Here is a 16,136-nt window from a genome sequence, read left to right on the forward strand (position 1 = left end):
ATAACCTATGTATCTTTGGAGGGCCCTAACCTCTCCCACATTCTTTAGATCTCTGTTTTTGAGCTGTCTCACTGCTTTAAAGGGGAACCCCGGTTTTCTTACATTGTTCCTTGATTTTACATTATTACATCATGTTCTACTCACCCATATTAGTTTTGTGTCATTTGGAGATGTTCTGAAGATATTCGGTTTTGTAATCCAAGTAACATTTTCCTATGGGCAATGACTTGAAGGCACAAACTAAACTGCTCATAATTTCTTCTTTATGGTACGCCAGCATTCATAACAGGTGAATCACTGTCCCCCAGACATCCACAGTTATATTTTTTTATATCTATATTTTTTTAAGCAAAGTATAGTGTGTATGATGTCATCAATGCTGGAGTACCATAAAGAATAAATTAAGAACAGTTTTTTTTTTTTTTTTCAGAAATAGCAATACTTGAATAAAAATCTTTAAAATTCATTTGAAGGGTTTTTTCTTGTTTCATCCTTTCTTTTTCTTTTTTTTTTTTAAATAGTTTTTCAAATTTCCCTATTTCTTGTTCTTGCATTCTTTTCAAATTGTCTTTTACAGATCATATTTTCTTCACTTCAATGCCGATAGAGATGCTCACATTTGACCATTAAAACTTTTCTGGATAATAATGCAGAACAATGAAAATCATTGGTCTTCATTCCAGAGGAAAGGCTGCCTCCAGAAGTAGAGAATAGGATCTTTAAAACACAATTTGAAAAGAATACAGTTTTTAAAACTCAATCTGGAATAAAATAAATAAAAATATAAGATTAAAATAAAAATCTGCAACAAAAAAAAATTGTGTTAGAACATATGAAATATGATAACATATTTGGGAAAAGGAAATATGAGAAAACAGAAGATTTACCCTTAAACTTTTTTTGGGGTGAAGAAGTTTTTAACGTTTCTTTTCTGGATTGCATTTTTTTCCCTAAATTTTAATCTAAATGCTATGCTTTTTGCTTGCAATGATAAAGTATATAAAATAAAAATCCATGCCATATCAAGTCACCTAAAACTGTATCTGCCTCAGTGTAATGATTGTAATAATACGTGTGGCCACTAGATGGCGCCTCCAGCGCAGAGCGCAGTCTCCCGATTACTGGCTCTTTCTTTTCTCGAGAAAAACATGCTAAGTCATGTCTGAATAAGTGGAAAGAGTAAAAGAAAAACTTGGACAGAGATAATCATGTAAATTTCAATATAACATCCTGTTTTTTTATTCTGTATATAAGAAATATACACAAGCTCCAAGGGTTGCACCACAATCACACACAGGAGTCTGCACACAAGGCCAGGGAAGAAGTTTTTCATTTGTTTGGATCAGCATTGTGTTTGTATTTAGTAAAGAAGAATATAACTGTTAAATATCGGCTGTGCTGCTGCCATCAACACCTTTGTTTATAGATGTTGGAAATCTGCCTGTTTTTCCAGTGTAGTCCTGTTTCTCTGACTGTGACTGGCTGGATGTGCTCTCTTCATCCTCTGACATGGGAGTTGGCTCAGCTCGTCTGCCTGGCTGTGTGTTTCCTGGACGGGGCCGCCTCTTACACTTGCCTTTTGTTTCTCTGCTTCTGTCTCCTTGAACCCCAGTCGGCCTCGGTAGATGGCCGCTCACACTGAGCCTGGTTTTGCTGTAGGTTTCTTCCTGTTTTTTCTCTCCACTGTCGCTACAAGCATGCTTAGTGTGAGGGATTGCATTTAAGACAATGAGTCGATGCAATCAACTGGTTTTCCTTACATTGAAAACTTTGAATCAATTTGACTGGATGATCTGGTGAACTGTAAAGTGCGTTGAGATGACATGTGTTGTGAATTGGCGCTATAGAAATAAACTGAATCGAATTGAATTATATCTGCAATTGAGCATGAAATATGTTAATTTATGGCACTCTATGTAGGTTTTTAAACATTCATAACACATGAAGCTGCAGTTTCATAAGCTGATGTTTTTGTTCTAGTTAAGTTAGCGGACCTATCTGGCTCTAGGATTATGTGCTGAACAGGCTTCAGTTTTGGACAACTCAACCCGCCAGATCCACGCTTATTTCCATATTTGTCACAGGTGTTACACAAAAGAAGGTTGGTTTGTACAACTCCAACATAGAAAAAAAGGTAAGGGTAACTTGGTGCACAGTTCTAAAGAATTACAATTAAATCTGGACAAATTAATAAGATTTAAAATATATTCATACATATCAAAAAATATATTTAAGATGGGCCAAAAAATAGACACAGCTTTATGCTGCAATTTTTTTTAAATTAAAGATCAGAGATAAACCACATATGCAAAGAAATCAGGAAACATTTGAATCTGATAAGCTAATGTAGCCAAAAGAATAATTAGGAAACTTTTTGCCCCTATCATTTTTTGCATATGCCATTTTCAGCTTTTGGGTGTAGGTAAACTTTTAGTATGGTCCCTATACACAATACTTTATAAACAGAAGCACAGCTCAATCATGTCACCATTTATAGTAATTAGGGCAAAAGGAACCCAGACCAAGTATTAAGTATTGATAGATGAAAAAAAATATTTATTGGGCGCCTGCCATTTCTTTTTAAAATTCTTTTTTGTATTTTTCTATTGTAAAATTCTTATTTATGAGATGCTAAATTTTAGGTTTTTATTTTGTAAATGTAAGCCATAAAAAATACTACAAAAAAATCTAAAACATTTTGAGGAAGACCCTCATAATTTACCACATTTAATTTACTTTTGGGATCAATAAAATGATTTAAGATTAAATTTTTAAAAAGGCGCTAAATATCTATGTGTAATAATTCTATATGATCAGAAGTTTCAGTTTCTGACATGAGGCACAAAAATATTTAACATATCTCAATTTTCTAGCTGTTCTTTCATAAAAAAAGAGCAGTAAATAAACAGAGTTTAACTATTTTACTTGTAGGTAAACAGGTTAAACAAGGATCCAGGCAGAGCCTTAGAGCGGCCAAATGTTTTACACACAACTCAGCTTGTACAAAGTGTACAAGTTTTGCAGCGTTCCTTGGGAACTTTTATTTTAGTCGACAATTGAAAACTACAAAACACCAAAACTAAAGCTAAAAAACTCTGAAAAATTATTTTATTCAGATCTATTTAAACCACAGGAACAACAAGCCTTATGTTTTTTTATGAGTTTTAGCTTTTATGTTTTAAATCTGAATGATAAAAGAACTATATTTAGCCTGCTAAAACACTGTAACACCTCGAAGATGATGGAAAGAACCTCAGTTTGATGTAAACTGTAAATATTCCTCTGGTTTGGTCTGTAAACACATGATGGTCTGTGTGCTGAGGAGCTAAAAATCCATGGATGATCTCAAAGGGGCACTTTCAGTATAACTGAACAAGAAACTGTGGTACATCAGCAAATTAATGCACACAAGTCAGGTAGGGTGATTGATAAGATGCACAAAGTGTAGACGATCACACATCTATAAAAAAAGAAGAGGTAGAGTGGAGTGTAATTCTGGAAAGGTGGAAGCCTTGGCTCTGCTGGATGACATTTCCTTTATGAAAGAATACAGAGGGAGTTTGTTCAGAGATGTTACTGACCTGCTGGTACAAGATGAGGCATTGCTCCTTAGCTGATATAAATTGATGAGCATCACAGAAGAGCCCTGAAAGAACCATGTATCCCTCCTGCCAACAACTGTACCATCCAGCCAGAGAATTTTTTAGAAGGAAGTTATTGAAATGTTGGGTATTTAACAGTCAATGTGAACCGTCAACATGCTTGTCATATGGTACTTCTCAAAGTAAGCCGTGTGTTGCTCAGATAAACAAATAAATGTGCTTAAATGGATATACATCAAATTGTAATTTGTAGTGAGCAGAGTTATGACTGCAATCAACATTGCTTTAAGAGGCCATCTGGAAATGCCAGATCTGCCTCTATAAATAGAAGACATAATTGTTAAAAAGCTGTCCACCATGTTTAATATGCAAAAACGTGTCTGCTTATTTAACTGAACCAGGGAACTTTGGCTTGGTTCAACCAATGGTTTTATGAGCTTATAGTTAATATAATTATTGATTGATTTTTATTGATCTCACAGTGGAGAAATGTATGTGATGCATCAGTTCAAATAGTTAAAAGATAAGAAGAAGGAGCATGGGATATATACAGTGTGTCCACATATGACCGTGTTTTTTTTTTGTTTTCTTTTTTATTCTAGGCCATGATGGCCTAGTGGTTAGGGCATTGCGCTTGGGTTCCAGAGGTTCTGAGTATAATCCACACTCCCACCAACCCACTGCCTTTTTTTTTGTGGCTTTTTACTGTTATTTTGTGATTCCTGAATAATTTTTTACATTGATTTTTTTGTTGTATTGACAATCTTCCCAGTAGAAACATGGGAAGAATATACAAATGATTACAGAGATCAGCATTAAGCTATTTAGCTCATTGCAGCACCATTTGGAACCGACTCAGACAATATGGAGCTTAACAGGTACCAGCAAACAGTTTATCCATTTTCTGCAAGTTTGAGTCGCCGGTGTCTCTAAAGAGGTTGTTGGTTGGCTGTAACGTATCAGTGAGGTGTGTTGACAAAGTTTCAGAGTGACTGAAGGGCAGCACTGTTGCTATGGTTATTTGAACATGTGCTTGTTGCCTCCTGGCTGTTTATTACTGATTTGCATATTCACTTAGAGGCAGGGACCAGGCAGGCAAGAATACGTGTGCAATTGGCTTGATTCCATGCAAATTTAGAAGAATGAAGGAAACTATGAAGTGACACGTTTACATGGTTTTATACATCTGATTTTTATTTTTTCATGTGCACGTTTCAGAATGTCTACTACATTATACATGATGCTTTAAAACTACAAAAATTCAGCCTGTGCTGCTCATGCTTTCTACCAACACTAATGTCCCCCAGTGGCTCTTCTGAAAGGCCCACCTCCCTTTATCTTTGTCCAATTACTTGTCACTATGTGAACCAAATCTAGACCACATTATTCTTGTTTTTTTAATCCCTTTCTAGTTCATGTAAAGGACAAAAAGTAGTTCTACCAGTAGAAAAAATAATGAATGAAACAGAACACAATTCAAAAACAGGACTGACAGGTTAATGCTCTGCAGTTAAGGAAGTCCTCTTTTTTTATATAGAAGATTCAGATAGGCATAACTTTTTTTTTTATAGTCTGCCTAATTAAGTATTTATAATTTATCATTTAATAAGTGAATCACTGTATATTTAAACATATTTATACATTTGCATATATTGTATAAGATGTAGTATACAGATAATAAGGAACAGACTGATTTTTAAATTATCTGTGATGGTTTTTCAACAAATTATCCATTAATATCAAGATGAGCTCAATTTTGAAGTAGAATTCGCTGCAGTCTAAACATTTTGACCTCCTCAATATGGCCCCGGAAAGCAGACACGTTGGCACCGGAAGTGGGTCAGTCGCCGCGCCTGCGCAGTGGCTGTGCCCGAGTCCCTGTAAAGATGTCTGAGCAGGCGGGGAGGGAGCGGAGCGGACGACTGGAAAGCAGCGCGGAGAAGCTCCGACTATCTGCTATTTGACCGCGGAAGGTAAGAGCAAAAGAGTCCGTATGGCTCCTTCGAATACACCGACACCCGGCTGAAGGTTTCATGCTGCGGATGGAGTAGGTTCTGAGACCGCGAAGCCCAAGTGTCGAGATTCCTGAGCAGAAATGTTGGTGAAGGCGCACGGAGCGGTGGCAGGGGCGTGTCCGCCATCTTTGAGAGGAGCTGAATTTTAACAGCAGCAATACGTCTTAGCTGAGTTCGAATAAAACATTCTATTAGCCTCTGTCAGAACAGCTATCAGGTCAGACCGCCGAGTCCATGGGGATTTAGCATACTTTCGGTCGGCTTGTCTGCTCCGTGGAGTCGTAGTGACCGCCACGGTCTCCAACAGCAGAGCGCGGGCTTCGAGCAGCAGCCGCAGCCTTTTGTTGTCCTCCTCCCCCTCCTCCCTGTTTGCTCAGGCTCGCTGCGCGCATGCGCATAACTGTGGCGCTCGTTCCTGCGACTGAGAAGAAAAACAACCGAAAAGCCTTAAACAGAATTAAGCAGCAGCAGCTTATTGATCAAATCCAATCAACTGTTTGTCGGAGCGCTGTCACATCACAGGGACGTTTCTTCCTTTCAGTTTCATTTTAGGTATAATAAATCAGTGATTGCGGCACACCGGGCACAGGTGGTGCGGATCGATTTAAACAGATAAAACACCTGTCATTTTACCTCTACGTTGATCGACACCGTCATCTTCCCTGATTACAGAAAGACCGCAGGTCAATGAAGAGAGCATTTTATGGCAATAGGAAAATGTAACCCTCCCTAGATATCCATTCATATTCACGCTTAGTGTCCTTGAGCAAGGCACTGAACTCCAGACTATCTGCTGATCTGTGGATGATTTGATCCTGTATAACTGGATCAAAAACACTGCTAGCTATACCAGGGGCCTTTACAACAGGAGGAGCAGGTTTGGGTACGGTCAAGTTCCACACATCCTCCTGTCTATGGTATCATATCCAAGTCTTTTTAATTACTGAGTAAAGTTAATTATCTTTAGCATGAGGCAATAACCCTATGGTTTTAAACTTGTCTGTGGAAGCAGAGCTGCATCTAAGGTTGCAAACTTCACAGGCCGAGACACCTAAAATAAAAGTAAAACACCTACAGTAGTAATTTAGACCTATTTTGTTTTGTTTTTTTGTGTGTTTTTTTAGGTAATAAATTGGTAATAAAAAATTGCAATTTCTTTTTGAAGCAGGCAATACTTTAAATAAGAGTAGAAAATAAAGGAAACACTAGACCAGAGGTAACCAATTAAGTCAGAGGGGTCAGAATAAAGAAAATCAATAATCAGTAAAGGTCCAGAGACATTTTTAATTACAATCTGTTACTTTAAACAGAATTTAACACTGAAAATAAATTTGTTTATGCATCCATGCTATACATGGATGCAATAAAAAAAAATATTTTAATAAAGAGCATTTTTTTTTCCATTTTAAAGTGTTTTTTGAAGTAGAGAACAACAATTGTTCAGTTTTGTATATACACAATTTCCTGATTCACATATTTTATAAAAACCCTGAACTGACAGTTGTTTTTTGTGGCTTAATTAGTGAAGTGGGCTTTAGGCTGGCCTGCAAGGCTTTTAAAACTGGGTTTTATAGGCAACAAAGCCATTCTCAAGCACATATCAAGGTGATGATTCGTGAGCATGGCTCGATATTTATTTTTGATTATGTTCATGCTGGAGAATCTTGCTTCACAGCAGAAGGTTAAGCCAAACATACTCAAAATGTGCGGTTCTCCCAGCAGTTCACACTTTCTCTGCTCTCTGTTTCTCATCGTCTTCTTCTTTTCAATCTCCCAGTTTGCCTCAGGTTTGTCTGGTGTATCTAAAAGTAGCTAGACGCAGCGACCCAGACTGACACAGTCCATTGGCTAATTTGTATCAGGTGTAGCCTGGTTCCAGAAGCTCCGGAGGGCTTTACCATATTAACAGGAGAAACAGCGCAAGTGAAGTTAGACAACATGCATTGATTTATAAATGTTTTAAATCAGATTGGGCCCGGATCAGCCAGCAGGTGGGTCCGGGTCGGGACTGCGGTCCGCTAATCCATGACCTCTGCACCGGAACATCCCTATTTCAAATGTTTCTTACTTTCACATGATGGGTTTATTAATTTATTTTTTATTAACTCTACAAAAAAAAGTGTAGAGGCAATCCGGTTCTTGGGTCGTGTTGCTTGGAGCAAAAATAGTTTTTTGCGTGTATGAGATGAAGTTTACTAACCAGAGTTCATCATGGAAACAAAGGAGGGATTGTTGTATTTATATCATATATTCTATAAAGTTTAATTTCAATGGTGTAAGAATAGTTTATAATTAGTCATTCACTCAGCTGACTTTAACCCAGAAGATGCTGTTCTGCCTTTAAACATCATGTGTTTGATTTAGAACGTAAAAATAAAAAAATGTGAGGTCCTTAACTCTTACCTATTTGTATAACAGCACATGTTGTGGAGGCAGGGAAAACGGTAGACACTGATGGGGAGATGCAGTAGGGCTGCAATCAATTATTTTGTTTAGTGATCACCCGCTATTATTGCTAAATCGGATGTGAAAAGGCCCCTTTAATATATTTTATACAGATTGTGAATGAGATGAAGCTAAAGCTACCTCTTTAGGAGTTCTGATAGTAATTAATTAAAGTTTATTTACTTGATGTGCCATCTTGGATTAGCTGCACTTCTTGAGCACTTATGTGGGTTTTGGAGTCCATCACATGCTCCAACGAGTGTGAAAGCACCACCAACCTTCAAAAGTAACCAAAACATCAGCTAGAAAGCATAGATGCTGAGAAGTGGTCTGTGGTCCCCACCTGTAGAACCACTCCTTAATTTAGTGTGTCTTGCTAATTGCCAATTATTACCACCTCTCAATCAGTGTGTGTGCAAATATGCTTTACAGTTTTGGCAAAATTAGTACTGTCAATGGGTTGCTAGAGTCTGTACACTCAAGTGAATTATTAATAACTGAATTAGTTGATGATTATTTCAATAAACGATCAATCATGACTGGTTTTGATCAATAGTTTCAGCCCTACATGTATTTGATATGTTTAAATGCTTCACATGGAACACGCACAGTTAAATGTGTACATGCGGAAAGCTGAACGCAAAGAGGATCCTAGGACTCAGACTCTGAGTTAGAGTTCTGATCTGTTGCTCTATAGATGTATAGCAGCTCACACCTCCCTCCCACCCTGGACACAAACTGTTTCTCCTCTCTGTCCACATCACAACCAATACTGCTTCCCACAAAAACAGCTAATTCCCATCTACTGTTGGCCTCCTTAACAAGGCCCAGCTACTCTTTCCCTCAGCCTGCAGGAAAGTGTCAGCACATGTGTATATGCCTACTTTATAATCTAAGTTTAGCCACTATTAATTTGCTGCTGTGGTGCTTTTGCTGCACAACTTACATTTGTTAGTTTCTGAATCATGTATTTCTGTTTTATTTATTTCTGTTTGCTTTTCTGTACGTAGCAACTCATTACCGAATCAAATTCCTTGTAGATGTAAACAATACATTTGGAAATTGCTTGGTTTTGTGTGCAGATGGTTTTATAAAACTGTTTTTTTATGCTGCATGCCAGTTTCAGATTTTTGGCACAGATAAAAGATTTAGTTTGGATACTTTGCAATACTTCATAAGTAGGCATTTTCTTTTAGAGACACAGTGGGATTGTCTCCTCCCTAGTTTATCTTGCTAATTTCTGCTTAAATTAAATTGCTGAAACCAGTTTCTATCTTTTGTTTTAGTTGAATATTTGACCCAGAAGAGAAGCTCACCTTTTTCTTTTGTTGTGTTCTGAATCCCTGTTTCCTTTTGTCAGGTCCGACTGTGATGAGCAGCTAAAATGTCCAGTAACAGCCAGGGATCTGTGAAGGGAGAGGCAGCCACCATGGTGCCCCCTTCTGCCTCTGCCTCCTCTCATGGACCGCCTCTTTCTCCGTCCACCACATCCAAATCGCCTGAACTTCCAGGTAGATGCAGCTGTCTTCTCTCTTTACCTGTGTCTTTTTCACACTTGCCTCTCTCTCACAGTTGTCGTCTTCTGACTTGCCCCTTGTCTCACATGTCTTTGTGTCTCCCTACCTTCCACATCCCTCCCCTGAATCCTAACAGATGAGTTGGTCCAGGCCGGCTGGTCCAAATGTTGGTCAAAAAGGGAGAACCGGCCGTACTACTTTAACAGATTTACCAATCAGAGCCTGTGGGAGGTGCCTGTGCTGGGTCAACATGATGTCATCGTGAGTGCTGCTTACCTCACCTATCAATCACCCAATCTATAAACCAATCAGCTGCAGGAGCTGATATATTCCTCTATCTGTTCGTAGTCCGACCCACTGGGTCTAAACGCTGCTCCTGCAGAAGCCGGGGATGGTAACCTTGGAAACGGCCAGAGGAAGAGGAGGAGCTCTGAGGAGCAGGGGGCGGGGCTAAACAGTGCAAAACGAGCCAAGGTATTTAAGCTGAATTCAGGGGCAACATCCTTCAAAGGTCTTTTTAAATCTGTTGGACAACTCTATGTCAGTACGCCGATGAAGACGGTCCCGATACACGACTGTTTCTAAAGCCGCAGACAAATTCCTTCTTTTCATTTAGCAGAAGGAGGGTTTCTCTGTGTCCTTCATGCCCAACTATTTTCTTTGATCCGGGGTGCTGGTTGAAGCAATGGCAGATGGCAGTTGTTAAAAATGTGATCATAAATTTGAAACCACTGCTGTTGTACTGTGTTATTACAGTTTTTACTCAAAGCTGACGATTGTTTTTAAAAAAATGTATTAAGGTTGCTGCTCTTAAAATTAAGACCAACTCAAACAAAACTGAACAAATGTTAATCAGGCCCTCATTGGGTCCATTTTTCTTTTATGCTACGTTCCCAGTAGACGTGATTTGAGTAGTGAAAAAGCACCTGCTGCTTCATTTTTAATGCTTCTCCACATTAGGTGGCCTGAAGAGCATCTCTGTTGCTTCTGAAGCGCGTCCTGTAGATTTTTCCAGATGCGTCTGATGCTTCTGCTGCTCTTGTGTTCAATGGCAGAGAACGGCTTTGCTGTATTTCCTGTGATCAGTGGGTAAAAAGTAGTTTTAATGTTTTTAAGTGGAAAAATTCCACCTCAAAACATTGTTTGTGCAGTCAGTTCATCAATATTATGATTCTGCTTCAAAATATTATTGGAGTTGGAGCTGTTGGAGCCGCACAGACCCCCAACATACCGACAGGGCGCTGTCACTGCTAATCTCCAGCAGCAGCTGCCTCAGGCCGGGTTCTTGGGGGTTTGTCCCCTACTTTTCGTGGCGACTGGAACTAGATGTTAGTGTTTTTCTTCTGCGTAATACAAACTGCATGCATCGCAATAATAAAAGCAAACATATTTTGCTGGCAGGTTTTCCACATTTTAAGTTAATTTAGGCTTTAATAAACAGTTTCAGGGGATTGATCATAGCGATCTGCATCAGCAGCGCTGTGTCTGCTTGTGAAGCACTTCACACGCCTTAGAAGCTCATGAGGCCCTGCTTCAGGTGTGTCAAGATGTGCTGCACCTGCTGCTCGAGAGGCGCTGTGGGACCTTGATGCGCACAAACCACTGACTTTACATTTAAAACAGCTGCTTCTGCTGCTGGAATCATGTGCGATGTGAACGTAGCTTTACTGTATTTTCTTTGACTCAGCCGTTGACAGCCTTTGTAATTAACTCAACAAGATGGTGAGGAAGGAATAATGATAAAAAAGTTTTGGGCTTTTACAAATATTTAAATTATAAAACTCTACAGATAAATGCAAACTAATAATCGTCTTATCATCAGAGTCGGACATTAATGAAATCACATCATCTGCTTATGTCGGGGGCATGGGAGCTCAGTTACAGACTTTGACCTTCTTCTAAGCAAGGGAGCAGAAAAAGCAGTAATTAAAGATAAGCTTTGAAAAATAGCCTTATTTAAGGGTTTCATCTTAATGCAGAGTATATTAGGAGATGAATAACTTGCTCATCTTTAGCAACTGCTGGAGTTTCTCTAGGATTAAATCAACAAAAACAAAAGTTGTCGCAGCTGTCAGGATCCAAACAAAAGTACTTAATTTGTCCTCAATTATGAATTAGATTTTACTTTAAGATTATACATTGTGTTGTTCTTGCCAAATACTTTCTACACAAATGGAATATGCCACTTGGGGGGAGTGTTGGCCTAGTGGGTTAGAGCAGTGCACGTATATATATATATATATATATATATATATATATATATATAATATATATATATATGAATGTCCTGTTTTAATTTTTGACCATTTGTTCGCTTAATAATTAATATGAACACTCCTCTTCTAAATTATTGTTTATTTTAAAATAAAGAGTCATTAGGGAATAAGGACAAAAAATCTGTTTTTTCCTTTGATGCATATGTCATATTTATCAAAGAAAGCCCAACCAAGTTGCGTCCTTCTGTCTTCGCGGCTCCAGAAGGACCCATTCTCAGTAGGCCGGGTTTTTTGAAGGATGCAGTCCCTGAATTTGGACACCGATGCCATGATTGGTCATGTGATCAGTGATGCTGATGCACAGCGGGTGGTGGGTAATGGAGTCCAGTCCTGTTTACAGGTGGAGCCAACCACGCCTATCTCTCCCAGCACACCTGGAGTCAAACCTTGGAGCTCCGCCCCTGAAGAGAAGCCGGTTCCAGCCCCCACTCCCACAACTCCCACTCCGGCCCCCGCCCCTTACAGACCAGCTGTGTGAGTGCCTAATACCTTCCCCCTTACTCCCCTGCAGAAAGAACCAATGATGAGATTTATGTGGTTGTTTCAGGGTCTACTGGGATCTGGATATTCAGACCAACGCTGTGATCAGAGAGCGCTCAGCAGCCAATCACCTGCCGCCGCACCCCGAGATCGAGCTGCAGCGAGCGCAGCTGGTCACTAAGCTGAGGCAACACTATGCTGAGCTGTGCCACCAGAGAGAAGGTGAGGACTCTCTTAAGAACATCCACTGAGGAAAACCAAACATGCCCTTACAGTCTTGTGTGTCCTATTAAGGCATCGACCCACCGCGGGAGTCATTCAACCGATGGCTGCTGGAGAGGAAAGTGATGGATAAAGGTCATGATCCGTTATTGCCGAGCGAATGTGAGCCCGTCGTCTCTCCGTCCATGTTCCGGGAGGTCATGAATGATATTCCCATCAGGTAAGCCACAGTCAATGCTTAAAGAAATGGAAATGTCATGAGAGCTTTACAAAAACGAAGTTTTGTATACACTCTTTGTATACAAAATGACAATGAAAGTTGTCTAAGTCTGCTTAGAGGAAACAGAATCCTGATCCAGGTTCTGTGTTTATTTAATCGAGTGCCAAACTGATCCATCTTGAGGGTTGAGTTTAGAACAGAATATCTATCAGAAAAATCAATGTGTTTTCAGCACAGCATCAAGTGGAGAGTTTACAACCAAAGAAATGATGCAGAACAGCTTGGAAAAACGTGGCTTCCATGTACCTTTGAGTAGGATGACTAAAGAAATATCTGAAATGTTCATGTAGCAAGAAACATGGAAAACTGCAATAACAGCAGGGATGGGAAAAAAAAAATGAGTTTGTTGGGATCTGTGATGGTTCTAAAGGCTTAACAGCTGCTAGGAGGAAGGATCTGTGAAAACGCTTCTTAGTGCACTGAGAGAACAGTAGTCTGACAGAAGGAGATGTGTGGACAGAATCTCCGCGCTGAGGGGCATAAAAGCCCAGAATGATGTAATTTTGCTACGCGGACCTTGCAGATGAGTCAAGCATAAACCAAGCTTTATTCATCAGGAGGCGGTTCTCCTGGCACCAGTCCACAGGGTCCTTTATTCACAAATAATATCTAAATATAATAAATAATTGGTTCTTAAAAATAAAGACAAAAATTATTTAAAGGTGCAAATTTTTGTCAAAATTGATATAAACCAAAAACATTTGGTCGGTCACTCTGCTTATGGATCTGGCGCAGGTAGAGCAACAGGATCGCCCTCCTTGTAGCTTCACTATAATAACTATAATAATTATGGAAGATGTAAGGTCTGGAAAAATGGGAGTAATATATGTGAGCCAAAAAACAAACTAAAGTATATTCTTTATCAACAAGCTCAGACAAAAGCCTTGTTAGAACAATGGTTCCCTATAAGGTAAAGAGGAAACCAAAGCAGAGCAGTGCTACACGTTCAGCTAATTCTACAACATTGAGAAATGTAGAAAGGTTAATCATCTACACGCTTAGTCAGATATTTATGTGAAGCTAGTAAACGCCCTCTTCTGTCTAGTTCTAAAGTTATTGGAGGGTAATATGGCTGATTACACCACAGTTTATGTTGAAGCCAGACTAAGACTAATGATCAAAGCAAAAAATAAAAAATAAACAACCTTTACCTGTTTGCTGACTTAATAACTAAGGAAAATATTATTATAAATGATCAAAAAGAGAATTATAAAGGGCAACTGCAATAGTTTGCACTGTAACGAATAAATTTGTGATGCAGTAAATCCATTTTATCCGGTATCGAATCATTCTTTATTCAGCTCTAAGGTAAATGTATTATCATCAGCAAATTGACAGACCAATGAAAGGACAGGTTATTACAATAAAATGATATGACTGAATCAAAGGGTCATTGTTTCTACACAATATTAACACTTCTATTAGGCAGTGAATTCCATAAGTAGACTTAAACTGACAGAATAAAAAAAAAATAAAAGAGGGTATTAAAATTTAACAATAAGAAAAAAGGTTAAAAAAAATGTCTTTGTAAAAAAATATTGAATATAAAAACTGCTCCACGTGTTTTCTAATTCAATCGACCTTCATAGTAGTTTCTCTATTCATTTCCATTATATCAGTTTGAGTGATTGTTTCATTTTGAGTTTGTTTTCATTTTTAATTATCAGCTGGAACCTGCAAGAGTCTTCTTCATCCTTATCGGTTCTACCCTATAATTACGTTGTATATAAAAAAAAAAAAGTTTCAAAACATTTGCTTTGAAGAAAAATTGCTGCATCATAAATTGTACTGAGGGTATTTTTCCAGTATTCATGAGAAGCCAACTTTTAATAGACGTTGAAGTTTATTTGAAAGTAGGGCTGCGACTACGGTTATTTTGCAAATCGATTTATCCGTCGATTATTTTTTCTATTAATCGAATAACCAAAGGTTCCTTAATGAAGACTTTTTGCAAAATTAATCCAAGCGAAACTAAAACTTATTATAAACTTATATCAAAAGATGAAAACATTGTTTTTTTATCTTAAATGCAAAATGTTTTATTTTTTAGAATCTTGGAATAATTACTGCTCTAAACAGGTTGCTTTGTCAGCTAAGGCATGTTTAAGAGTCTATACTCCAGTTAAGGATTAATCAATTATTAAATTAGTTGACGATTATTTCAATAATCGATTAGATGAGATTAATTTAATTGTTTCAGCTCTAGTTAAAAGATTCAAAGGCATCTAACTTTAGGGGTGTTTCGATGCAATTGGTCCCATATTAGCCCAAAACTAATGTCTTGATTTTATTTTCTGTCAAGAATCTAAAATCTCTGATCTTTTCATGCTCATATAAACACTCTGCCGCTGTTAAAACCTCCTTTAACTCACTAGTTAATTTTACATAAGTCAGTTTTTTCATGCCTTTTGTTGTCTCTTGTTCCCTGTTTGAGTAATATTATGTGATCAATCATTTTCTGACATTCTACATTATAAAATGAGTAATAAAAGCTGGTGTGATTTCTGCTATTTTCATATTTGGTCAATATTGGTATCAGCCAATTCTAAAAGCTGCAATATCGGTATCTTATCAGAAATCAAAAGTTGTGTAGGGACATCTCTCTCCAACGTTAATAGATATAACTGCCTTTCAGCTGATGTTCAGCCTAGAGTGGGTCCACCTGATTGATGTGGTATTGATCGCACATCGGTTTGTGTTTGTCAGGTTGTCCCGCATCAAGTACAAGGATGACGCTCGGAGGCTCCTCTTCAAGTACGCCGAAGCCGCCAAGAGGATGATAGACACCAGGTGAGCCACAGCTGAGGATTCACAATTTCTGAGGTCACTGCGGGTGGGTGTGACTAATGTTGCCCTTTGACCTTTTGTAGAAATGCGAGTCCGGAGAGCAGGAAGGTGGTAAAGTGGAACGCGGAGGACACCATGAACTGGCTACGCAGGGATCACTCCGCCAGCAAAGAAGACTACATGGTAACACTTCAGCATATATGTCACATGACTTTGGGAGCAGGTACAGAAGCTGAGCTCAGCAGCAGTACTCACTATGTCATGCTGCCTGCCAGCCTCAGAGATGTTTCCATAGATGCTTTAAAACTCATGTCAGACTTCAGGCTGTTCTAGACAGGCAGCTCAGAGGAGACCTGTAGACCCACAGCTTCAGGTAGACATTTTCTCTATGCCTCGTGTCTCCAGGACCGCCTGGAACACCTGAGGCAGCAGTGTGGGCCTCACGTCACTGCTGTCGCCAAAGACTCCGTGGAAGGAATCTGCTCCAAGATCTACCAGCTTTCAGCCGACTA

The 16,136-nt window shown here is 38.8% G+C and overlaps 1 protein-coding gene across 1 annotated transcript in view; it reads left to right on the forward strand.

The window, feature by feature from the left end:
- Positions 1-5,463: 5,463 nt before the first annotated feature.
- The window catches only part of pcif1 (PDX1 C-terminal inhibiting factor 1), a 15,498-nt gene continuing 4,825 nt past the window's right edge, over positions 5,464-16,136 (forward strand). The window contains exons 1-10 of the mRNA XM_015403294.1: positions 5,464-5,575; positions 9,423-9,573; positions 9,716-9,840; positions 9,928-10,053; positions 12,196-12,329; positions 12,403-12,557; positions 12,630-12,777; positions 15,544-15,627; positions 15,708-15,807; positions 16,030-16,136. Coding sequence (XP_015258780.1) covers positions 9,447-9,573; positions 9,716-9,840; positions 9,928-10,053; positions 12,196-12,329; positions 12,403-12,557; positions 12,630-12,777; positions 15,544-15,627; positions 15,708-15,807; positions 16,030-16,136 — 1,106 coding nt within the window. The 5' untranslated portion in view covers positions 5,464-5,575; positions 9,423-9,446. The remainder of the gene's footprint in view (positions 5,576-9,422; positions 9,574-9,715; positions 9,841-9,927; positions 10,054-12,195; positions 12,330-12,402; positions 12,558-12,629; positions 12,778-15,543; positions 15,628-15,707; positions 15,808-16,029) is intronic.

Source organism: Cyprinodon variegatus, unplaced genomic scaffold (assembly GCF_000732505.1).
Source record: "Cyprinodon variegatus isolate N-32 unplaced genomic scaffold, C_variegatus-1.0 Scaffold1476, whole genome shotgun sequence".
NCBI lineage: Eukaryota > Metazoa > Chordata > Actinopteri > Cyprinodontiformes > Cyprinodontidae > Cyprinodon > Cyprinodon variegatus.